This window comes from Eptatretus burgeri, chromosome 2, assembly GCF_056783735.1.
Source record: "Eptatretus burgeri isolate ZD-2024b chromosome 2, Ebu_testis_v1, whole genome shotgun sequence".
Classification (NCBI taxonomy): domain Eukaryota; kingdom Metazoa; phylum Chordata; class Myxini; order Myxiniformes; family Myxinidae; genus Eptatretus; species Eptatretus burgeri.
The window spans coordinates 134,319,634-134,344,313 of record NC_140962.1 but is presented as its reverse complement, the minus strand read 5'-3'; the positions used below and the strand labels follow the sequence as shown (position 1 = coordinate 134,344,313).

At 45.8% G+C, this 24,680-nt stretch overlaps 1 protein-coding gene across 4 annotated transcripts in view; it reads left to right on the top strand.

The window, feature by feature from the left end:
• Positions 1 to 1,027: 1,027 nt before the first annotated feature.
• Positions 1,028 to 24,680, top strand: part of RAB29 (RAB29, member RAS oncogene family) — a 29,094-nt gene continuing 5,441 nt past the window's right edge. Inside the window, exons 1-4 of one of the 4 annotated variants that reach the window (XM_085871340.1) lie at positions 1,028 to 1,166; positions 1,257 to 1,350; positions 2,588 to 2,709; positions 8,881 to 8,952. In XM_085871340.1, the coding sequence (XP_085727466.1) occupies positions 2,589 to 2,709; positions 8,881 to 8,952 (193 nt within the window). In that variant the 5' untranslated portion in view covers positions 1,028 to 1,166; positions 1,257 to 1,350; position 2,588. The other 3 variants (XM_085871341.1, XM_085871338.1, XM_085871339.1) reach the window with 3 other exon arrangements.

The following is a 24,680-nucleotide window of genomic DNA, read 5'->3' as shown; positions in this document are numbered from 1 at the left end:
GATGATCATCGGTATGTCCCGCGATGATCATCGGTATGTCCCGCGATGATCATTGGTATCTCTCGCGATGATCATCGGTATGTCCCGCGATGATCATCGGTATCTCTCGCGATGATCATCGGTATCTCCCGCGATGATCATCGGTATCTCCCGCGATGATCATCGGTATGTCCCGCGATGATCATCGGTATGTCCCGCGATGATCATCGGTATCTCTCGCGATGATCATCGGTATGTCCCGCGATGATCATTGGTATGTCCCGCGATGATCATTGGTATCTCCCGCGATGATCATTGGTATCTCCCGCGATGATCATCGGTATGTCCCGCGATGATCATCGGTATGTCTCGCGATGATCATCGGTATCTCCCGCGATGATCATCGGTATGTCCCGCGATGATCATTGGTATCTCCCGTGATGATCATTGGTATCTCTCGCGATGATCATCGGTATGTCCCGCGATGATCATCGGTATGTCCCGCGATGAGGCCGATTATTTGGGTCTCTCACTGCCGGCTCTTGGTGGTCTTTGTCTTCCACAGTGTTCTCTCATGGCCCCGACCGCCTGACCGACCCCCCCGACCCCCTGACCGACCCCCCCCGACCCCCTGACCGACCCCCTGACCGACCCCCTGACCTGTCTGTGTTCTGTCCCCCGCCATATTTCTGTAGGACACTCAAGGTCCACCAGTCCTTTTCTAGTAAAACTACCAAAATCAAGAATCGCTGTTCACCTTCATTCCTCTTTTTCCACCTATGGAATATACTCCCATACTCTCTTCAATCCCATTCTTCCCTCCAGGCCTTCAAAACACCCGTTCACCACCATCCCCATCCAAATCCTCGATCTTTTCTACCCCCGTTAATCCACTCCAATCCCACCTCCTTCAAATTCCCTGCTTCTCTCTCCTGCCTCCTCTCGTTATATGTTCCGTGAGCCTCGACAATGTACACCAAGCAAAAAAAATATACTGAACACATCCCCGGCCTCATGGAGGACGCACGCACGCACGCTGGGGGGGGGGGGGCACGGACACGCGTGCTTTCGAGTCACGCGCTTGCTCACATGATCAGGAAGCACGACGCTCATGATGGGAAACAAAGACGTGTTGCTGGGAAATCCCAAGCGTTCGGTCGCGATCCAAGGTGTCTCCAGCCCAACAGGTGAAACCATCACCCCCCCCCCCCCTCTTCGCACGCGTTCACACTTTTACCGATAAATGAGAATTGTGTTCAACAATCTCACCTGGCCAGGTGTGATCGATGGACTGCATCAAGGAGCTGAGGTCTCCGGAGAGATCGTCGTTTGGATTCTTCTAAATGAGAGATTATAATTATTGGAGTTCGGGTAAGAATCATCAATAACTATTATTCTTGGATTCGTGGACAAGGATTATCGATTTATTTCACCATTCGCTCTCGAGTTCCGATCCATTGTTTGCTGTGTCCACCGATCTGCGACATTTTATCGATTATTATGCCACTGACTATCAATTCCGGGTTCAAAATGACGACTTTTTCACGTTGACTGTGAACCACGCCAGGTGTGTTCGATTCCCACACCCGCCGATCGGCCTAATGCTGTTACCCACACCTGACGCACCTGGTTGACACTCTCGAAGTGATTTCCGTTTGAATAATTGGCGCCATAAGGACGCGTCATCGTTAAGTGGGAGTGCTGCGAGTGCTGCGAGTGCTGCGAGTGCTGCGAGTGCTGCGAGTGCTCCCTCGGGTTCCACACAAAGCACACCTTTAGATCATTGTTTGTTCACGGCAGGTGAGCGCTCTCTGTGTCGAGGTTTCATGATCCGATGGTTATATTTACGTTGAGTCCGATTCGAACGTTCAACACCGAAATAGGTCGATGCGTGGTCCCCACGATCAGTCCCTGCAGGTTTGTGCTTTGTCTTGATTTTATACCCGATTACCTGGTGTTCGATGAACGGTTAAGGTGTTTGGTTTGAGATCTTCGGGTCTCGAGTTCAGCTCGTGTCGTGATATTGAATTGACACCAGGTGGGTTGATTCGGCTTGTCGTCCATCCGAGATCGATAAAATGAGTACTAGTGTAGTGGTCGTCGGGGCACTGCATCAGCGGCACGGCTGCGCTTCCAGAAAATGATGCAACCAAACAGCCACAAGCTGCATCTATCTATAATTCCAGCAGTGTGACTGCGACTGCGACAGTGACTGTGACCGCTGTTTCTCAACAACCACTAGTCCGATCTAATTGAAACTTGCCAGGTATATTGCTGGGGACCCGAGGATGTGCCTTTTCCAGGTTTGATATTAATCGGACAAGCGGTTCCCAAGTTATAGCCATTTATTTACCAAACCAATGAGAGGACACTGTGCTATGACATCACAATTGATGTCACAATTCTTTTTTTTTTTTCTTGAAAAAAAAAATGTTTATTATTTATTTTTTTGCACGTACGGGCCCGCACTCGTATGAAACGATAGCAATCCATACAGTGGTGTTGATAACCTTTTATTATGGTACAATGTCCAAGTTGAACCCCTTTCTTGTCCCTTGTAAACTCCCTTCTCGTAATCCTACTTTGCTCCATTGTCTCTTGTTTCCAGAATGGTGTCAAATTTATTGTTCAAAGTCCTGATCGTGGGAGACCCGCTGGTGGGAAAGACCTCTTTCGTGCAACGTTATGTCAATAAAACCTTCTCCAAACACTACAGAGCCACAGTCGGAGGTACGTCCTGAAGGTTGGCTGCTGCGACGATTGTTTATCTCGTCCGGTCGTCCTGGGCATTCCTGATGTAAATGTGGGCAGAAGGGAAAGCTCGGAGCAAGTAACGTGGGGTTTGGTGACCATCGACCAGAAGGAGGTGCTGCATTAGGGAGCACCCTGTGTTTTTGGTGGAAAATGTAATGAATGTTGAAACCTCTCGTGTTTTAATGTGTCGGTCATTAGGTACAAAATTTTTGGGTTGAAATTTCTAAATCGCCATTGACTTCCATATCTTGTACTGTTACGAATTTGGAAGCTTACTGCACTCAGCATTCAGGTCCTTGTAGAACAGTTATATCGGTAAGTACGTGTTTCTAGTTAGGGTCCCGTCCCTAGTCAAATGGGAATTAAATGTTTGTGTGCTGCGGAGTTATTTTGATGGTTAGGATTTTTATATCAACAGCAACAACTTTTTTAACGACGACACCTGCCTTCGCTTCCTTCCACCGGCACCATTCCACGCATGCGTGTCAGCACGTACGTGGGCAGAGTTCACGAGGACCTGACTTCTCTCTCTCCCAATCCGGGGGGGGGTGCGAGTGAGGTTGCTGTCAGTCGGCCAATGAGCGCAGCCCACGCAGGACAATGTTGCTCTCCTTGTTTGAGGGGCGGTCTGCCACAACGGCCACCACGCCCCCCCCTCCCTGGTCCAATCAACGGACTTGACGCCCCTTTCAGTCAGTCACAGGGGCGACGAGCGCAATTGCACACCATGAGTCCGACGAATGAGGAGGCGAGTGGCCAGGAGAAGAGGCCCCTCCCGCCTGAGGAGAAAGTGTGGTTGTCTGGACCGGATTGGAGAGACGGGGTGCTCGTGGCAGGAGTGTTGGCCAGTTCAATTGTTTGGGGCGTTCTGGCTGGTGGAGAGAACATCAAGGCCTCGTCACCTGGGCGCCTTGTGAGCCTCGTCGCCTGGTTGTCTCGTCTTTCCTGCCGGCGTTCTGTCTGGCCCACCATCGTGCCGGCTGGCATCCATCATTGAATTGTGTTGCGGGTTCGAGTCTCACATAACCAGATCATTGAAAACCGCACAAGGCGGGGAGGTGTGAGATAGGTTCTCCCTTTCGGCTCACCTTCCCTCCCGAGCTGAAAGGCCGCGGCCATCACTTCTTTTGGGTATTTCTGTGTGCGTGTGTCTGTGGGCCCATCTTCAAGTAGAATCGTTTAAGTGCCTTGTACATACTCGCATTTCTTTTAGTCGGTTTAACTCTGCTCCTCGTGTGTTCCCTTCCCCCTATTGTAAATAAATATCCATTTTGTTGAATGTTTCAGCTCGTTTTTGTGTTTCCTTCATTGGCTTTGCACGGTGCATGTTGGGAAATTGGGAAGCGGCAAATTGTGCATTCAGACTGACGGACCTCGGTAACCATCCGCTCGGTTACGCACGGTTCGAGCACGCTAACGGCTCGTTCCGCTCGAGCTCTGCCGAGGGTGAATTTCCCCGGTAGTTTGGACGATGTGGGTATTTAGGTAAATTGAAATTGGCAATCGACCCTATCCCACGCGGTCGACCTATTGGCGATCTTCGGTCCAATAAGGGACCCGTCGGCTCTGGAATTATCCGGGGTGACGACCTATAAATTCTGGGTGTTCGGTGGAGCCGACTCTACTGGTCCACCTAGTGGTCGTGCTCGCCGCCAAAACTCTGCCTCACAGCAATACCACGTGATGCTTTTCAGCCTTCGTTCTGTGATGTTCATTTTCAAGTTTTTGCCGTAATATCTGTCATTACCTCCGCCACCGCCGGAGGTGGACGAAGGTTATGTATGCTCTTCCCCGTCTGTCTGTGAATAAAAGTTGTGGCTGGATTCGGACGAAACCTGGACCAGGTTGGGTGTGTGACGAGGACAAATTGATTTGATTTTGGTGAAGATCCGGATGCAATTTTCTCTTTTGATTTATTTTTTTAATATATATATATATATATATATATATATATATATATATATATATATATATATATATTTTCTTTTTTTTAAAGTGATTCTTCACCATTGAGAGATGGAGCCAAAAATGATATGTGGCACAATATTTAAAATTGTGGATGGATTATGACAACTTGGTGGATTAGTTAGGGAGGTGACATGAACAAGCGGATTAGATTTTAGTTCATGTCCGGGTCCAGCTCCGGCCTATCGGTGAGATACAAAAACGTGAACTATTCATTTAACGGTTAATAAGGACGTATGTTCTCCACCGAGTGCCTTTCTAGTTACGTTTTACAGTTTGTATTTCATGTCCAAAAATTTTGTGCTAACGATATCTTTGTATCGATACTTCTGCAAGCCACCTATGGTTACGTGAGATTTTGATCTTTCTTCACTTGGTCACATACAGTTATTAACCTCCGCCATCTTCGAAGATGGATGGAGGTTACTGTTTTCACCCCTTTCTGTTTGTTTGTTTGTTTGTTTGTTTGTGAACAGCATTATGGAAAAACTCCTCGACGGATTTCAACGAAACTTGGGGGGTTAGGTATGGTCCAAGGATCATGCCATTAAATTTTGGACTTGGTCCCCCCCCCCCCAAAAAAAAATTAGAGAAAAAAAATTTTTTTTTGCATTTCTACATGTTTTAAGTGATTTCCAACCCCCACCCCCAAAAAAAAATTGTTGGAGAAAAAATTTTTGCAACTTTTTTTTCAACAATTTCGATTTATTTATTTATTTATTTATTTGCATTTTTACATGTTTTAAGTGATTTCCAACCCCCCTCCCCCCCCCCCAAAAAAAAATGTTGGAGAAAAGAACTACAACTCTCAGCACTGTTGACATCATTTAATGAATAAGATATAAGGTTCACTTGAGTGACCCAGCAGTATTGGTGGCTTAGGTTTTGCACTCTCCCGAGTGCTCCCCCTCTAGTATATATATATATATATATATATATATATATATATATATATATATATATATATATATATATATATATATATATATATATATATATATATATATATATATATATGTATATATGTATATATGTATATGTATATATGTATATATGTATATGTATATATGTATATATGTATATGTATATATATATATATATATATATATATATATATATATATATATATATATATATATATATATGGTCTTGCCTTGGTCGGAAGTAACCGAAGGTGTTTAATGTTTTTATGATTGTGGGGGTAGATTGAAGAATTTAATAGGGAATATAGCATTGTGTAGAGTTGCGTGGTCCGTGGACGTGTAGCAGGCATCTCGATGTAACTAAGTAGGGATCCTGTGAGCTTGAGTGTTGCGTGCCACCACACGAGGGGGTGGTGTCATGTTAATTAGTTAGGGTTTAAAAATAAGCTTCCCCAGCATGTCATCGGCACTCTGCGATGTATTTTTTTTTTTTTGTTCCTCCCCTTAGAACCCCCTATGTTTTTATCTTTCAAGATTGGCAATAAAGGCTGGGAACGCATTCCTAAAACAAACGTGCCGAGCAGGCAGAAAGCCCCACCTTCAAAGGGTGACAACAGGCGGTCACGCCCCCGAGGGAAGGTCGATAGGCGTGACATCGAAGCTAGCTGAGGAGGCAGAAGGCCCGGGTTTCGTGTGAGCAGGCCACTCCCCGGAGGCGGAGGATTGTTAGACATGAGGCGCCAGAAGAAGAGTGTGTGGGAGGCTTCCGACCGGGTGGGACGGGAGATCGGTAGAGCACTCAGACGAGGTCAGTGTGAGGAACACACAAGGCAGAGTTGATTCGTAAGATAGTCAGAGGCGGGAGTTCAGGGCTTGCACGTGTTTGGAGAGCCGTGATCAGCGCGGAGGTACGCGGTGCATTGTTTGGAGAGGAGGCGGGAGTTCAGGGTGAGCGTACGCACAAAGCAAGACGCTGGCCTTTGGCTCTTGAGTCGTGAGAAATGGACCCCGAACCTCGTGTATGTCATGGGTCAGTGAGGACGATCGATGCACAAAGCAGCTACACATCTGAGCCTTGGTGTTGAGTGCCGCTCGTGGAGTGCCTGGCTTATGTTCGTCCTGCTACGAGAGAAGTGACTGTGCCATTTGCGTGCGAATAGAAGCGCTGACATTCGAAGTTCCACAAAGACCAGCTCTGGGCCAAGCTCAGTGCAGGAGGAGTTGAAAGGAAGGGTTTTCTTTTTGGCTGCTCTTAGAGCACCCTTATTCTGGAAATCTCCGTCTGTCTGTCTGCGAAACTTTGATCAAGCCTCGGGGCTAAACCACTCAACCGATTCCAATGAAATTTGGTAGTGTGGAGGAAATATTTATATTAATGTATTCTAAATTGTAATTGTGCTGGTGTTGTATAAATTTAAGTTTTATGCTACAAGTCGAATTGGCTGTCAAATGAGATTTCAGACTATGCTATAAGTGCCCCCCTTCGCTTGTTGGCCAAGAGTCCTTTGCCCAAAATGTTGATAAAATGTCTTGTTGTGGAACGGTGTGACCCGGGCTGATAACAGCAAACTTATGCCTTGAAATGTACGTCGTGTGCTTCTCTCCGAGAAGACACATATGCAGTTAGGGTTAACAACCCCCTCCCCTCTCCCATACAAGTATAAATGCCTTGAAATGTAATCTTGTTTTAGTGCAAGCATGTGCGATGTATGGCATCTCAGTGGCTTGTACTCCTTGGGACTGACCAAGTACCAAGTAATAATAAATCTCTGATGTAATGTACTTAAGCTGTGGAAAGTGAATTAATCGGGTTGGTTTAATAGTTAACTAAAAAGTAAGATAAATAAAATAAATAGAACCAAATAATATTGCAACAAATGGGGGTTCTGCTTGTTCATTGAATGAAGTGTACGAGGGATACATTTAAAACCGAATCGGCTCGACGTTGAGCCCTGCAAGTTAAATATGATTCTACAACAATCACGAGGTTCAAGGTGAAAAATCCACATCAGTAGGTAGGATCAATATTTCTGGGAATCGTGTGCTTTCGAATATGGGACCCCGGGCCCTTAGCAGCGGCATAGCAACGGCCCTTTAAAGTGGTCAAAAAAATCGAAGCTTAGAGTTCTATGCGCAATCGATCTCGCTCCCTTCATGCCAATTTATAGGAGGAGATAGGTTTTGGGCGAGTTCATGTCGAACATTTCAGAAACGGTTAATTGCGAATATCTCTTGGAGAAAGAGTCTGATTTTGATAAAACTTGGGTGAAATGTGTACAACGTGGCTGGCATGTACACAAAAATGAATGGTTGCTATGCACACCTGCGTTGCTTAGCAACAGCTAAAATACTTTATCGTACATCGTACACTTATTGTGGACTGTACAAAAAAAAATCAATAATCCGAAACTGGACCTCCGAGGGACCTGATTTTTTTTTTTTTTTTTTTTTTTTTTTTTTTTTTGTGCCCAAGGAGAATGTCTTACAGCATCATATATAAAAAAAATAAAATCTTTAGCGAATAGATAAATGGAATTACCAGGGCTGCCATTTGTTAGAGTCTCTTTGGAAACATGCCTGAAATTTCACAAGGCGGGTTTCTGGGCACAAACTAAGAGGGCTGTGATAATTATCATATTTATTGTGCTAAATTGATTGATAGCATGTACATGAATATCGGCTAGTCGCGTCGGACAGCTTTCCATCGAGAGCGAGCAGCCATGTCGCCTACCGGCTTGTTGTTTTGTTTCCCTGTTGTCTGTATTTGAGTCTGTGTGAGGAGGCACCTCGATTGTAGGATTTATTTATTTCATGTTACGATCATTACCTTTTGAATTATCGTCCTTTGTGAATATTTGTTTGTTTTCATTAAATGTGGTGATTTTAAGAAACTATTTGTAGTGGAGTTCGAGTATAACCCGCCACCCCCGTGCATCCATTCCCTGCGCTCCTCCGCCATTGCGTCCCATGCCCTTCAAGCATACGTGATCATCTCCGAGAATCAACGTGTCCGCCTCCTATTGATAAAGAACTGCTTGGCCGTCCTGGGGCTAGCGGTGTTAATCGCCCGTCACCACAAATTTCATGTGGGGGGGTTAACCGTGGCCAGCCACCCACCGCGGCAATATATTAATAATTTATGGCTTTTGTTAGGGTTAGGGTTAGCACTGTCACAGTGTTTGGGCTAATTTTTGGCCAGCAACTAGTGTTGTTGAAGAAACGTCACATGGTGAGCGTGTGTGCTCTTGTGTTTTTGCAGTTGACTTTGCTCTAAAAGTTCTGCGGTGGTCAGACACTGAGACCCTCCGTTTGCAGCTCTGGGATGTGGCAGGTATTGTGTTTGTTTTGTTTTCCTCCTTTTTTTTATACTTTTCTCTTCCTGTCCCTCTGTCTGTCTTCTTGCATCTTTCTCCTCCTTTCTGCCTCTCCTTTTCTTTATCTTTTTTTTTTTTCATTATTTTTTATCCTTATTCTGTTTCCTCCTTTTTCTGTGTTCCTCTTTCTGCCTTCTTCAGCACTGAGGATTTCACATCCCATTTTTCTGTCGCATTTTATCAGTTTGACTTTTTTTTTTTCTTTAAAAATCCATCTCGAGCTTCAGGATAGACAATGTTGCAAGTTTATTTTTTTTTTAAATTATTTATTTATTTATTTATTTTTCCCCATGTGGTTCCAAGACACCATCTGAACCCCAACTCTCTGTCCCCTCCCTTCCTTCTGCCACTCATAAAAGTGAAAGGGCATTCTTGTATGGATCATTACCTATTTAATATCGTCGAGTTTGAAGTTGTATTCCTTGGAACCTCCTTATCACTCATCAATAAATGAGTATCTCGGTATTCTTATGTATTTTATGTCACTGACCGTGAAATAAAGCGTATTTAACTCCGTTTGGGATGGATTAAAATGAAACCCACCGTTGATTCGTACCAACATGCGTTTCGTCACCTCGAACTTGCCGCTGGTGTTGAAATCTGCCATCTGACGTACGAATTCATCAGTATGGCCGAAATAATTCATGGTGTAGATGTATATCTTCGTTGCCATGTCATGAATCTGGGGTGTTCGGTTTCTAAGTTTACCCAACTGTCTGCGGACGTCCTCCTTCAGTTGGGTTACCTTTTTCAGGAGGTCAGTGGCAGGATTTGCACTCTGGCCACTGTAAAACCCTTCACTCCGTAAAATGCAAAGAAATCTGAAAACCCACTTCATGGAAGTACCTCCTGTGCAGCTGCCCTCCACAAGACAGCTCACCGGATGACGGGATTGGGGCAAAGCCTTCGGGACCCCCAATCTTTGATGATAGGAGGAAAATCATGGGGTAACCTTCCTGGGTCAGATTGTAGTAGTGCGTGTTAGGGTGGTGCTGAGGTGTCGTCCACCAGACGGCGGTCTCCTTGGGTTAACCTGAAGCAGTCCCTTCGAGTGGGTGCCTGGAATGTCCTATCCCTAAGAGAGGATGATTACCTGTCTGTTATCATCTGAGCTCAAGCGTTTGGACATCGGTATTGTAGCACTCTCTGAGGTTCGGAGATCGGATAATGGTGAGATCATGGCTGGTGGTTGCACCCACTATTGGTCTGGTCGCTCTGATGGTTACCATGCCCAAGGAGTTGCTGTAGTTCTTTGCAATAATCTGACTCCGATGATGATTGAGGGAACACCGGTCAACGAGCATACTATGAGAATAAGGATTTGTCACTCCTTGTGTGTCATTTCCCTGGTCTCTGTATATGCTCCGAATGAGGTGAGTGACCTCACCATGAAGGATGCATTTTGTGTCGCTTGAGTCTGGTTGATCAGTGCCCCAGACGAGAGACTCTTCCAGTCTTGGGTGATTTAAAATGCGTTGACTGAAACCGATAGGGATGGTTATGCAACGTGTGTTGTTCCCCAAGGATCTGGACATGAACCAGAATAGCAACAAGTCATGGACTTGCGATGGCTGGTTCATGGTTTCAATGCAAACAGGCTCATCTCTGGATTTGGTATTCCAACGCTGTGATGTGGCAAAGACTGATGATGTGCTCGTTGATGGTCGCTGGACGATGATCCAGAACTGCAGGGTCCACTGGATTGCTCAGTTCCTCAATACTAACCACCAGCTTGTTGTAGCAACTCTGAAGTTGCATCTTAAATCCAGGAGAATGGTACCATCCCAGCCAAGACTGGATGTTGAGAAGCTGAAAGATGAAAGGGTAGCTGAGGAGTTTGTGAATGGGCTGAGTGGGGGTCTGGGTGCTTTGGGGGATCCTGAAGAGTTGTGGAGTGCCTTCAAGACCACCATCTTTAATGTTGCCGGTGGATGTCTTGGAACTCACCGTAGGGTGAAGAATTTTGTCTTGAGGGACATTGGATACCACTGACCAGAGTCGCAAGGTCAGGCTTGATGGCAGAGCTGAGCTATTCAGGGAGTTGAGGTGTAAAATTGGACGTGCACTGAGGGTGGACAAGGAAGCCGATGTATGGGGGATGAGCATCACCTGTGGTTCAGTGATTCTCGTCCCGCTTGCAGGGGAATTCGCACATTGCATTCCTCCAAGCTCGTCCCTCAGTGTACTGCAGACAGAGTAGAGGGTGGTAGGCTCTTGACGGAGGAGTGCGAAGTAAAGGCCCGCTGAGCCGGTTACTTTGAGCGACTGAACCAGGCTGATCCACCAGCTGTTGAGTTGGATGTCAGGGGTGTTGCTCTCCCTATTGTTGACCCTCCAATAAACTGTGATCCATCTTCGGTTGTGGAAACGCAGGCTGCAGTGAATCGGTTGAAATAGGGTAAAGCTCCTGGGATTTGTGGCATCCATGCTAAACTTCTCAAAGCTGGTGGAAATGCTGCACTTGTGTTGTTGCACGCAGTTCTGTGCTCTGCCTGGAACACAGGCATCATCCAAACTGACTGGAAGAGGGGCCTTGTCGCCCCCTTCTGGGAAGAGTAATCGCCAGGACTGCAACAAATACCGAGGGGTGACGCTGCTCTCAGTGCCGGGCAAGGTCTTTGCTCGGATAATTCTTGATAGGGTTCGCCACCATCTGCTTGAGCATCATGCCCAGAGCAGTCAGGCTTCACACCAAAGAGGTCAACGATTGACCGTATCCTTGCGCTTCAGGTCCTCACCGAATTGCAGACGAGAGTTTTGGCAGGGGTTGCTTGCAGCCGATGTTGATCCCTGCAAAGCATTCGATTCAGTGAATAGGGATGCCCTCTGGAGGATTCGTGGAGTGTCACCAAAACTGATCAATCTGATCTCCAAACCTTGATTTCGCAGATGATTCAGTAGTCTTTGCGGAGAATTTAGCTATCCTTTTGGGGGCCCTTGAGGTGCTGATTGAAGAGTCTGAGCCGCTGGGATTATGGATTTTCTGGGTCAAAACTAAGATCCAAGCTTTCATTGATATATTGGATGCTGCGATCTTGTCTATCTCTTTGTGGTGAGGATGTTGAGGTCATTGAGAGAGTCACTTACCTTGGCATTGATATTCATGTCTCTGCTGGCTGTGAGCCAGAGGTCAACAGATGTCTGGGTCTGACCTGGGGAGTCATGGATTCACTATCATGGGGTGTGGTGCTGTGTCAGTACCTTTGCAGGAGGATGAAAGTCCAAGTCTTCAGGTTTTTGGTGCTTCCAGCCTTGCTCTTCAGATGTGAGACTTTGACTCTGACAAGAGGTCTGAGATGGAGACTTGATTCCTTTGGAACCAAGTCTATTCGGAGAATCCTTAGCTGTCGCTGGTCTGACTTTGTGTCCAACGAGCGGTTGCTGAGAGAGACTCAAATGAGATTTGTCAGTTGTGGCTGTATGGACCTGTGGCTCATTTTCCTAACGCTCGTCCTGCTCACCAGATTCTCTCAGCGAGGGAGCCTCGTGAGTGGAGGAGGGCAATGAGCCGACCACGTGCCTCGTGGTTGCAGCAGGTGGATCGGCCTCTCGAGGAGATTGGGGTGGGGGTTGGCCAAATGGAGGCCCTTGGATTATCGGCAGAAAGTTGATTCATCGACCTGCTGCTCTGGTGCATGCTATCATACCTGACCTGACCTGGAGCTCCCCCCCCCTTGCTCTCCATGGTGGGTCTACATCCTCCGTCGTGGATGAGTATCTTCAATTCTTGGGGTACCACCACCTCCCCTACTTCGTCACCATGGAGTGGGTGTGGAGGGAGGGACTCGAAGGAAGAACTCCCGGGCACACCAAATAATGCCAACTGGGCAACCGCCTCATGTAAGCCTTGCACAGGTTCTTCTACCTGGGGAGGTGGTTGGTTTTGGGTCAACATTATCCTCATCTTCTACCATTGTCATTTCCATGCCATAGTCATCTTGCAAGTATTGTTGCAACTGAAAATTTCTCAATTTCCATCAATTTATCATTTTCTTCCTCCAAAAGTTTTCCTGAATCATTATTTCCAGCACGGCGGCTGGACAGGTGGTTGTGCAAGCTGCTTCCTCAGTCCAGTCATCTGGCGCAGGATCCTCCATGAACTGGTTCGGCAGAAGGTATTCTTGATCAGCTTCCCGCATCACCATTACTGCAACAAACTCTTATATTCACACTCCGATCAGAGCTTTCAAGCAGGAAATAATGACAACAAAAATCATAAGTCGGAGAAAAAAAAACCAGTGTAAAATCCAGGCTCCCCATCCCCTAAATATGGACAGTATTTTCATGTCCAACTGGTCACCGAACTGCGATGATGCACGTTTCTCATAGGATTAATTATCTCTGGCAACGTCGTAATGTGTTGGCCAACGAGACAGTGCCTTCCATCGCGATGCATCAATTCAGTGCCTTCCAATCCAATCTGCTATTTCCTCCACGAAGCCTGCGATTGCACATTCCTCCCTGTTCAATTTAAATTATGCAGCTGGATCATTTCATTCCCACCAGTGCACTGTAACAAGCTCGATGCTAGTTCACTCGACTCCTGAGGCATACCTAAGAATACGCCACCCTGCGTGCACCTCGCTGTACATCCCAATTGACATTGATTCCGCGTTGAACTTGCTGGGACGGGATTTACTGTCGCAAATGAAGGGCATGATGCTCTGCCAATGGTCCTATTTCTACATTTGATTTCTTCTTTAATGGGGGTTTGCATGGGCTCCCCCAGTTATGCCCACGACTTTTAACTTGTTGGGATGGCATTGGCATGTCTGGTTGATCAGTTTGTCTTCTTGGCGAGCGAGTGATTATTCTTGATGCACATCCCTCTTTACATTTTCTCATGCTTGTCCATATGTTTTTACCAGCTTTTGAATACATACCCCTAACTCGGCAATTTTAAATAAGGACCTCTCATTAAGACATTGTTACAATCAAAACCCCAAGGGTCCTTACACTGTGTCCTAATGCCAGTTTAATAGAACCTCAAATCCTCGACACTGTCCCAACTTCAAAAAAAAACCCATTCCATATTTCATCTATCCACTCGCTTTGATCAGTTAAACGCTTCCTGGTTTTCTGCTATACGGCACGCTCGAGTCTCTGCTATACGCTCATAAATGGATGAGCAAGATTTCGACTATCCCTATCTACTCGCCAGACTATCATAAACCATCTTGTTGGGTCTGTCCCTGGGAAGTGTCTTTTGTCTTCCATGATTTTCCCGCTTTCTATCCCTCCTTGTAGTGGGATGCATGTATCCATGATGGCTTACCTTCACACTTGATAGCCACGTATGACAAGCAATGTCTGGTGTGGACCATTCCACCTTGGTTGTCGTGTGTTCTTTCTGCGGAATTCTTTGATCAGCACAAAGTCTGCTGGTTGGAGGGTGTGGCACTTCTCTGTGGCAGGTTCGGGCAGCACTTCCTTCACCTGTGAATGAAAACCTTTTGGCGACCTTAATTGTGGCCACGCAAAAGATGATCATAGCATCATCCATTTGTGTCGGTGTGAGTGGCGCTGTCACCGAGACCCGCATTGGTCACCCTGTCTGTATCTCATGTGACGGACAACTTTTTCTGTTTACTGCAGATCTCATTGTCATCAGTGTCAATGGTGTGGCTTCAGGCCATTTAAGACCTGTTTCTGCACATGTTTTTTGCTATCTTGTTCTTGAGTACCCCATTTTGGTGCTCAACCTGACCTGATTGTGGGTGGTAGGGGCAATGAAAGTACTGTTTTTATCTGCAGCGCTTTGCAAAGTTCTTTTTGTGAGATCTGCCGTGAAATGCGTTCCCTGGTCTGTAGATATTTTGTCGAGGATGCCATCCCTATATATATTCTTTCAACAATAGTTTTGCTACCCTGGTGGCATCACCTTGTTGGCATGGATATGCTTCAATCCATTTGGTGAACATGTCGACAATTACCAAATTGTACCGTATCTACAACAGGGGGGTATTTGTACAAAGTCCATTTGTACGTGCACAAAGGGTCCCCACGGTGGCAGATGTGCGCCTGGGGCTTGTCTGGTTGGTATACCTGCATTATTTGATGATTCATACAAGCGTGGCACGCATTTTCCGCAATTGCCGTGAAACCTGGTGCAAACATGTTTTAAACGCCATCTCTTTCCTCCCCCTCTTGCTCGCATGGCCACTTCCTTGCGGCAACAATTTTTTTTTTCGCCTCGCTGGAAGTTCAAAGCTTTTTTTAATTTTCATCCAAAATGCGTTCCAGCTTCTTCCATTTGTTTTGTTCCTCCTCATCCACCATGTGCTGTAATGCTACAATTTCTGTAGAGGGAGTCACTTCTACCTCTTTAGCAACTGGTGTATATTTTGTGGCCTCCATTGCTGCCGCATATGTCAGTCCGGTTTGTGTGTGCCTTGTATTTAACTACCGCTATTTGTCTTCGTAGATGTACCGCCTCCAGTAGTCCTGAAATCAAAGCGCTGTTTTGATTGTGCTGGCTGACATCAAGCATCTCGTCATTTTCCATATCGCCCCAGTGTTGTGTACTACTCGGTATGCATATTTGGAGTCGGTATAGATTGTTACCTTTTTTGCACTGACCCATATGGCAGGTGGCTATTAACGCAACACGCACAGTTCGCAACCTTGCTGGGATGAGAAGTGTTTTGGCAGCTTTCTCTGCTCTAAAATGTCATGCTCTGAGCATACTATCCAACATTCAGTAACCCGAAAGTAAAGAAATATCATTCCAGTAATATGGACCTCTCTTTATTCAAACGTGCAATTTTAAAATGCCTCACTGTGCAACCATCCATATATTATGTATGCAAATTTGTGGGGGTAAGGACGAACAATCCCCATTATTCAAATTCTCCCAATATCACGTGATTCTTACATGGATACGATGCAATACACTCCACAAATTTGCTTTTAAAAGTGTAACGACATGGCTTGCATTTTAACTTGGCTTATCAAAAAGGTGCTTCAAAACCAACCCCTCCCTTCGGACACCCACGCAGTCTTCATGCCCAGCTCAGTCGCGTATGTATTATGTAGACAATTTTTTATTTTTATTTTATTTTTTTTATGGGCCTTTAACCCAGCGTAACATTCTCGATGCACTGCTGGTTTTAAAACTAAATCGGCTGCATGACTTTCCACAGCCCACAGCCGTCACACACGCAGTTGGAATCTCAGCCCCTTCTCCACATTCCGAGAGCTTTCCCACAATCCCATGTTGGTGTGTAGAGGGATGAAGCGGCCACAAATTGTTCAAGATGGTGGAACAACAAGTCCATCCGTGATGCTTTGTAATTCGTGTACAATACATTTATATCTCCGAATGTCGTCGTTCACGTTAACCATTTGTACAAATTCTTTCGCACTTCAGATCGATGCAAAAATAAAATGTTCTTTTGGAGTCATACATCTCGTATACGGACATACAAAGATGTGACTCTGTGATCATGGGACAAAACCATTGACATTTGAATATTTTACAACTATGACCACGAACAAGCACTCCCTCCTGACCACTACTGGGAACGTACCAGCAAACCACCTCGTGTAATCCCTGCCATGAGGTCTTTTAACGCATTAGTAAATGTAACTGCATTAACTTTGTGGTGGCCTTCGTATTTTTTATTTAAAAAAATAAATAAATAAAAAAATTTCCACCTGTCGTGCACAATAAACGGCCATGATCAATTATTTAACTTATTGTCTTTTATTTCTCAACTAAAGCTATGAGACCGGCATTTCAATTTGATTCTGAACAATCTCCTCGTGCAAGTGGCATATGTCAAATGTGGATGAAAATACCTTGTAATAGTCTCACACAGAGGATATATATATATTTATATTTATTTTACAACCTTCCTCCACCCAAATGTCAACCATCGGTGCCAGGAGCACCTTGGTTCCCACGGAACTTATACCTTTCATCTTACTGTCCCCTCACTTTTGATTCTTCTCAACAGCCCATGCGTACCAGCGTCTTTTAATGGCCGCACCATTGTATTTCCGGTCATTCACAAACTTCTCATCTTTCCAAATAATCTCGTGTCTTCACCTACTTTTTCTGCTTGCAATTCTGGCCAATTAGAATTGTACACAATGCTTTTGAGTACTTTAATGTGAATCATAACTCCAACATTCAGTGCCACGTTTGAATCCACACATTAGGAAAGCTGTTTTAAATTTCAAAACTCGTTCTCATCGCACCGTGGCTCGACCCACACAAAATTGCTCATCCCACCAAACAACGGCCCAGCACGGCCCAACGTCCGCCCCGTACACCTGTGCTGCGGACAGCCAGCAGGCTCGCTTTCACCAAGCACAAAGGCACACATTCAGCATAACATCACTGATTATACTCTATGGCAGTGGTTCCCAACCTTTTTCTGATCGAGTACCACTTGGAGGTCCCATACAGTCGCCGCGTACCACCTGGTTCCAGAAAAACTCAATTCGATAAGATATCAATTTATTCACAAGTAGAAAACACAAATGAACTAACTGTCAACAAAGAACAAAATTTAATGCGAAGGCTGCATCTGTTTCTTCTCCACCAGCTGGTCGATGCGGGGCATAACTTTGCTCACAGCACATCGGAAATCATGCCCGGGCACAGCAAGACGGTTCCGGCTCTTTGACTTGATGGTCATCATGGCTGAGAGCCCCTGCTCGCACTCGCACGTAGAGGGGAAAATCAGTAGCTGGGGAACAACGTGACGGGTACGAGGAGGCAATTTTTTTTTTTAATTTATTTAAAGGTTGAGCCCGAAAGTGCTCGCGAACCACCTGGAAGGCCCTCACGTACCACAGGTTGGGAACCACTGCTCTATGGCTACGCCTTGTCAAAATGATGTTTACACATTTCATTTCTTCTGACATTCATCACTCACTTTTGTGAACACTTTCCAGGTTTTCTTATTCACAGCATATTTCTAACACCCACAAACCGATGCACACATGTACCCACATACACTGAACCGTTGTACACAAACGACACATTCAGAACAATGACCCTTTTTCACCATAAAACATCCCACATTATTCCAATGCAAAACAGCTTCAGGCACAATGAACAAATGTACTTCAAAGGCACAGTCATACAGTTCCTATTCAGTATATAACAGTCACATAGTCCTATAGCAAACTAAGGATCCCAAAAAGTTCAAGTCTCAATCATACATTCATCAAAAGGGGCCCTCAAACTTCAAGGATATTTACTCGTGAGACTTAGACCAAGGGTTCCCGATCCTTACGGACCTAAATGATGTTCACAAGGGGGCCCTTAGAACTGCTCTGGCACGATTTCACAACTGGCTTTTCTCCTGCTAAATGATTCAACTCGATTCCTCAAGATTGCGTCACCCAAAGAAACAGACACAGGATGTGCGGCTGCGCAAATGCATAACACAACAAAAGGAGAGGGGGAAGAGAACCTGCAATGGTTTCCCTTTACCTCTCCTTAAGTGGCCACTTGTGTCCGCACCACTCAGCCAGCACTGCTCCGGTCTCCTAATACACAGGCTCGTTAACAAGTCATTAGGTATTCCTCCAGTACCCGGTCCCAAGTATCGGACGATGAATTGCCGCAACCTATCAAATTCTTCTGGTTCTTCCTTTTAATTTTTTTGGGTTCACGAGCGCCAGCCAGTGACCACTATATTCGTTATGTCTGTGTGTCTGTCTGTCCAGAGCATAACTCCGTGGACTTTGATCCCATCCTGATGAAACTTGGTTATGTATTCGATATCAATGTCTAGTTGTGTTTTCCTGGATGAGGGCGTGCTATGCCCATTGTGGGCGGAGCCACACCCCAAAAATAGCTATTTTTAGGGGGTAGTCGGATTAAAAATCTATCTTCTCGGGAATTGACGAAATGGAATGGGTTCTTCGGTATTTGAATAGCAAAATGAATTATCTAAAACTTGTCCTTGTCCGATTTATTTATTTATTTATTTATTTTTTTTCCATTTTCGTCACAAGGTCAAAAACTTAAAAAATTGCGAATTTTGACGTAAAAAATCAGACGACTGCCCAAACTTTGAGAGCTAGGATGACAATATTTTTTATGCATAATCTGGAGGTCATTCCCCTCCTAAAGTCTTGAAACCATTTTTCTCTATCTCGAACACCTTGCTCGTGGCGCCCCCTTCAAGTTTGTTTTTACGCTGATTTCATCAAAGTATGGATAATCCGAGGAGTGTGAAATGCCATATAGCCTATATTACGTTATATTGTTCCTGGAATGTTCCAGAGGACGTTTTGCACCAAAGGTCATAATCCTTGACCTTTGACCTTTAAAGGCCACAAAGGTCAAATTTTCAAAGTTGTGGGAATCGAACCGGGTTTTCGACCTTCGAACTAACTCCAATAAGTTATAGCACGTATCCTCTTTCTTTATTTTAATGTCCACAACATTGTTTTGTGACCTTTAAAGGTCATGCAAAGGTCAAATTTTGAAAGTTGTTGAACGAAGCCGGGTTTTCGACATTTTACAGCTGTTGATTGAAGGCCACGATAATTAATTATAACTTGGTCAAAAATTATCACATTGTCTCATCCTTGACTTCTGAAACGATCTACATCGTCGAATACCGCTCGTGAACCATCGTCGTCTTCAGACTTGTATTTTTTTATTTTTTAGCTGTTTACTTTTCTCCAGTTTATCTCGGGCCATACATAAGCCCACCTGTCTCAAGTGGTCAAGTTGTTGTAGTATTCAGTTTTCAATCATTTTCCTCATTTCTAATGCTACTCCCTTTTCGGGGTTCCCTACCACTTTGAAGGTCGAATTCTCCTCCGTTACTAGTGCGGTCATTTGGGTGTTTCATCCTTCGGCAACGGTTATTTTTCATTTTTCATTTTTCAGTCCACTCTATCCATAACTTCACATCTTTTGAAGTACCTGTTCCATAGTTCTTGTTTTCAGCACATGTCCCCCTGTCAGGAGAATCGCTATCTTTTGGATTCCTTAGGTTGTTTCCCCTTTTGTTTTTATACCTTATTTCACTTTTGCTTTGAGTGCTCGGCAGGCCAAATAAATCCAATTTTACTTTGGCATTCCTATTGCTTAACTCGTAGTGACGCTTCCTTTGTTACCACCCTTGGATCTCCCAACCTTGGTGCGCCTTCCCCACCTTGTCACTTACCCTCGTTGAATTTAACCTGCACATCCGCCACTCTGACTCAGCGTATTATTCTTCGACGCAGTGCCTCTGACACTCTTCGACTTGGCAGTTTTACAACTCTGCACAACGCCTCCGCCTCAGCCGCAACTCGGTGATTTATATCAGGTGGTGAGATGTTCTGCCAAGTTTGGAGTTCTTGCTCCCGACACTATCCCCAGATCCGCCTTATTTTATACAATATACGATCTCTGTATGCTTTCCTTTAAAATGTCGGTTTGGACCTGCGCAATGTCCACAGTGAAGCGGGGCAAGTTGCCTGGCCACAGCAACACACCACCTATCGAGAGATTTCAAAAGGTCTCTCTCACCTTTCCTCTAATTTCCCCCTTGGCTGGCCAGGTGCTTGCTGTCGACCCGGCAGCGACCCTCCTCCCTTCTCCAGACTCGGCAGGCCCTGCTTGCTGCGCCAAAACTGTCAGAGGAAAAAAAAAATAATAATCAAATCACTCCTTGTTTCATACAAAAGATCGTTTAATGCATTTGCACGTGTGGAGAGACAGATTGAGGCAATCACCAGGCAATCTTTGCTTACTCTACTCGGTCAAGCCTTTGATGAAACTCGGCGTAGATACGGTTTTCAACCCAGGTTGCTGACGCAGCAGGGGCTTTAATCAAATGTGTGAAACTCATCTCAAAGGGAAAGGATGTCATACCACAACCCCCCGCAGCAAAGGCCTAACGAGCAACATCTGTGAATCATGGTTAACAGACTTTCGACGTGGTGATGAAACTCAGGTTTTCAAAACGCGCCAACTCTCCATGTCCACGCAGAGTACATTTATTTAGTTTTTATATTTCCATATCTCGTAAGGGACGCTTGATACCATTAACTAGAGTCACAGATCTGACCTGTTCAGGGAGCTGAGGGATAAAACTGTGTGCTGAGGGTGGACAAAAGGGCCCATGTGTGAGGAATCTGTGAAGAGGAAGAGCATCATTTGTGGGCAAGCGATTCTCATCCTGTTTGGAGGAATTCGTACGTTGCATTCCTCCAAGCCCATCAGTCGGTGTACTGCAGTTGGAGTGGAGGGTGGTGTGCTCTTGACACGAATCCGCAGTGAAGGACCGCTGGGCCAGTTACTTTGAGTGGCTGCACCAGGCTGACCCACAAGCTGTTGAGTTTGATGTCGGGTGTTGCTGACCCTCCAATCAACTTTGAACCACCTCTGTTTGTGGAAACGCATGCTGTGGTGAATCAGATGAAAGGCGGTAAAGTGCCTGGGATGTGTGGCATCCATGCTGAACTTGTTGAGGCTTGTGGAAATGCTGCACTCCTGTCGCATGCAATTCAGAACACAGGCATCATCCCAATTGACTGGAAGAGGGGCCTTGTTGTCCCTTTCTGGAAAGGGAAGGGTGGTCACCAGGACTGCAGCAACTACCGAGGGGTGACTCTTCTCTCGGTGCTGGGCAAGGTCTTTGTGTAGATAATTCTTGATGGGGTTCACCACCATCTGCTTCAGCACAGCACCCAGAGCAGTCAGGCTTTACACCAAAGACGTCAACGATTGACTGTATCCTTGCTTTTTGGGTCCTTACTGAATGCAGACGAGTGTTTTGGCAGGAGCCATTAGCAGCCTATATTGGGCTTCGCATAGCATTCAATTCAGAAGAGGGATGACCTCTGGACGATTCTCGTTTATCATGAGGTGCCCCCAAAACAGATTTGTCTGATTTCTGACATATACTATGGTACTGAGAGTGCTGTAATGTGTGGTGGTTCCATATAAACCTTATTTCCAGTTGTCAGGGGTGTGGACTGGCCCCCATTTTTTTCAGCGCTTCTATGGACTGGATTCTCGGGAGGATGTCGGAGTGATCTAGCTGTGGCGCATCGTTTGGGAATGTCAAGATCTCTCACCTTGATTTTGCGGAGATGGTGGATATCCTTTTGGGGGCCCTGAATGAGGAGTTGGAGCTGCTGGAATTGTGGGTTTCCTGGGTAAAAAAAGAACTAGCATCCAAGCTGTCAATGACTTATTGGATGCTGCTATCTTGTCTGTACCTATTTGTGGAGAGATTCACTTACCTTGGCAGTGATATTTATGTCTCCACATCTTGTGAGCCTGAGGTCAATATACGTCTGGGTTGGGCTTGGGGAGTCATGGATTCACGGATTATGGGGTGTGGTGCTGTCGGTACCTGTGCAGGAGGATGAAAGTCCGAGTCTTTAAGTCTTTGGTGCTTCCATTCTTGCTCTGCCAATGTGAGACTTGGACTCTGACCAAGGATCTGAGATGGAGACTTGATTCCTTTGGAACCAGGTCTCTTCGGAGAAGCACTGGTCCTCCGGAATATGCATGTCTGAGTTGCACACCAACCGCAAGTGAAGAGCCAGCGAAGGGCAGAGGCAACGAGGGGCTGCCAATGCAGAGCAGAGATGGTGGCAAAGATGAGCGTGAGCGGCTCCGCGATCCTGGGATCTGGGCGAAGGGTGGGGTGACAACCCAAAGGCAATGCGCTGTGACCCGAATCCCGCTTCTCTATTGGGCCACAGTTGCCCTAATCCTCGCCCTGCCAGGCTCCTGGGGCCGGAAGTGGTCTGTCTCATTCGCACATCCGGCATGACACGGCCTGGAGCTCCGTACCAAACTCCTGGATCGCTCTTCCCGTGACCCCTCCTTACCGCCCATCTTGCCGTGTTCTGGCAATTAGATGAGGGTCATATCAATCCCGCGTGCTCACCTGGGACATTCCCGGCGAGATGCGGTTGGTACTATTAACGTCCATTGCTCGTCCCCGCATCACGTGGTCTGAGTACAGCCCGAGTCATGCAGCACGCCTCTGTTTAGTGGCGAATTGTATCGATAGAGGTACGAGGAGGCGCTGGAGTATTTTTCCCATGTGCGGGAGGTGTTTGTGATCGAACTGGTGAGTTTTTGGGTGAGTTAGGTGAGATGCGATTGGAAATTGGCGCACACATTTGAATGAAATAATGGCGCGCCATGCATGTGCTGTACAGTGTCGTGTTTATAGTGGAGGAAGTTTGTTGGTTCCAAGCCACGGGAGGCATAGTAGTGTGCTTATGACTCGTCACATTTTGCATATCATGTGTTTGCTTGCTTGCTTGACTTGTACCATGGCTAAAAGGAAAGGGTTGGAATAGAAATCAGAATAGAAGGTAGAGATATAGTTAATAGACCGAGCTATTCGACCCACGCAACACACTTCATCCTGTTAGACCTCCCCCTCATGCCTGGTGGGTTAACTGCAAGAAGACGAACAAAATAACTGCCTGGGGATCACTATGTTGGGTGCCATTGCCTGAGAGGCATGCAGTTTTGCAGAACCGCAACAATGTGTGTATGTATATGTATTTATATACAATTTAAGCAGGATGAAGGTGCCTTAATCAGACTTTCAGAATGAATGACAATGCTCATGACCTCCAGATCTTAAGTTTGTTGGCATTATAATGACAAGGGCAACCCATCATCCTGATCATCGTATTTAATATTTAGTCGGTGAGCAATCCAATAAGTGACCAACCCATCTGTTTTACTGTAATCCCTTCCAGGTTTTTATTGCGAGTTCCTGTGCACATTATTCAAAGTGAGATCCTTGGGATGTGCTGTCGTGGCAATTTCAGACTTGAATGATGACAATTGACAATTGGAAGATTCGATGTGTGAGCAATGGTGTGGAATTGTACCTCCAAGATATAAAACAAAACAAAAAAAATGGATGTTTGACAAAGTCAGGTTATGATATAATGGAGGCTTGACATGCTATCAAATGGCTGCATCGTGAGGCTTGTTATGCATTGCAAATCAAATTGTGGTGTTACTTTTTGTTAGGATCACGTATGTAAACATCTTGTTCCTTGTTCATATATATATTGTTACGAATTTCGGCCTATCCGGAGTGCAATCGGCCACGTAACTCGAATCGCGACGTCGCCCACCGGAACGAACAATTCAGTCGTGACCCTCCTGGAACTACCGCCAGGAGCCAGTCAAGGGTGGGGGTTTAACCTCACCACGATCGTGCCAATTGCCCACCCGCGCAGGATAGGGTTGCTCGCCAAATTCAACCTACCTCAGTACCTGCGCGACTGGTCGACTGGGCAATCGTACCTCGCCGCAGGTCGACTTCGGACACGAACCGCTTAAGCGGCTCGTTCCGTGCTGCAGGGATAACCGAGCGGAGTTATCGTAGACCTCGACAGTTCAGATTACTTATCGGGTGTTTTAACCCACTACCAATCCCTTACGTGATGCAAGATGGAACTTTCAACGGAGGAAAGGACGCAATGAAACGGGAAAACAGTTCAACAAGCAAGCACTTTATTTCACACGCACACACAACGCAAGCACGTATTCACAGCCATACAAAAATGCACATATAACAGTTAAAACAATAAAAGCAATGCAGAGCTACAACCGAATAAAAAGGGCAATTATTTTCAGCACACTTATACAGGTTTACTTACAAGACTGGTGCCACACATGCATTTACACAAAAAGCAAAGAAAACACAAGCCACCCTCACAGGCAAGGAGGCAG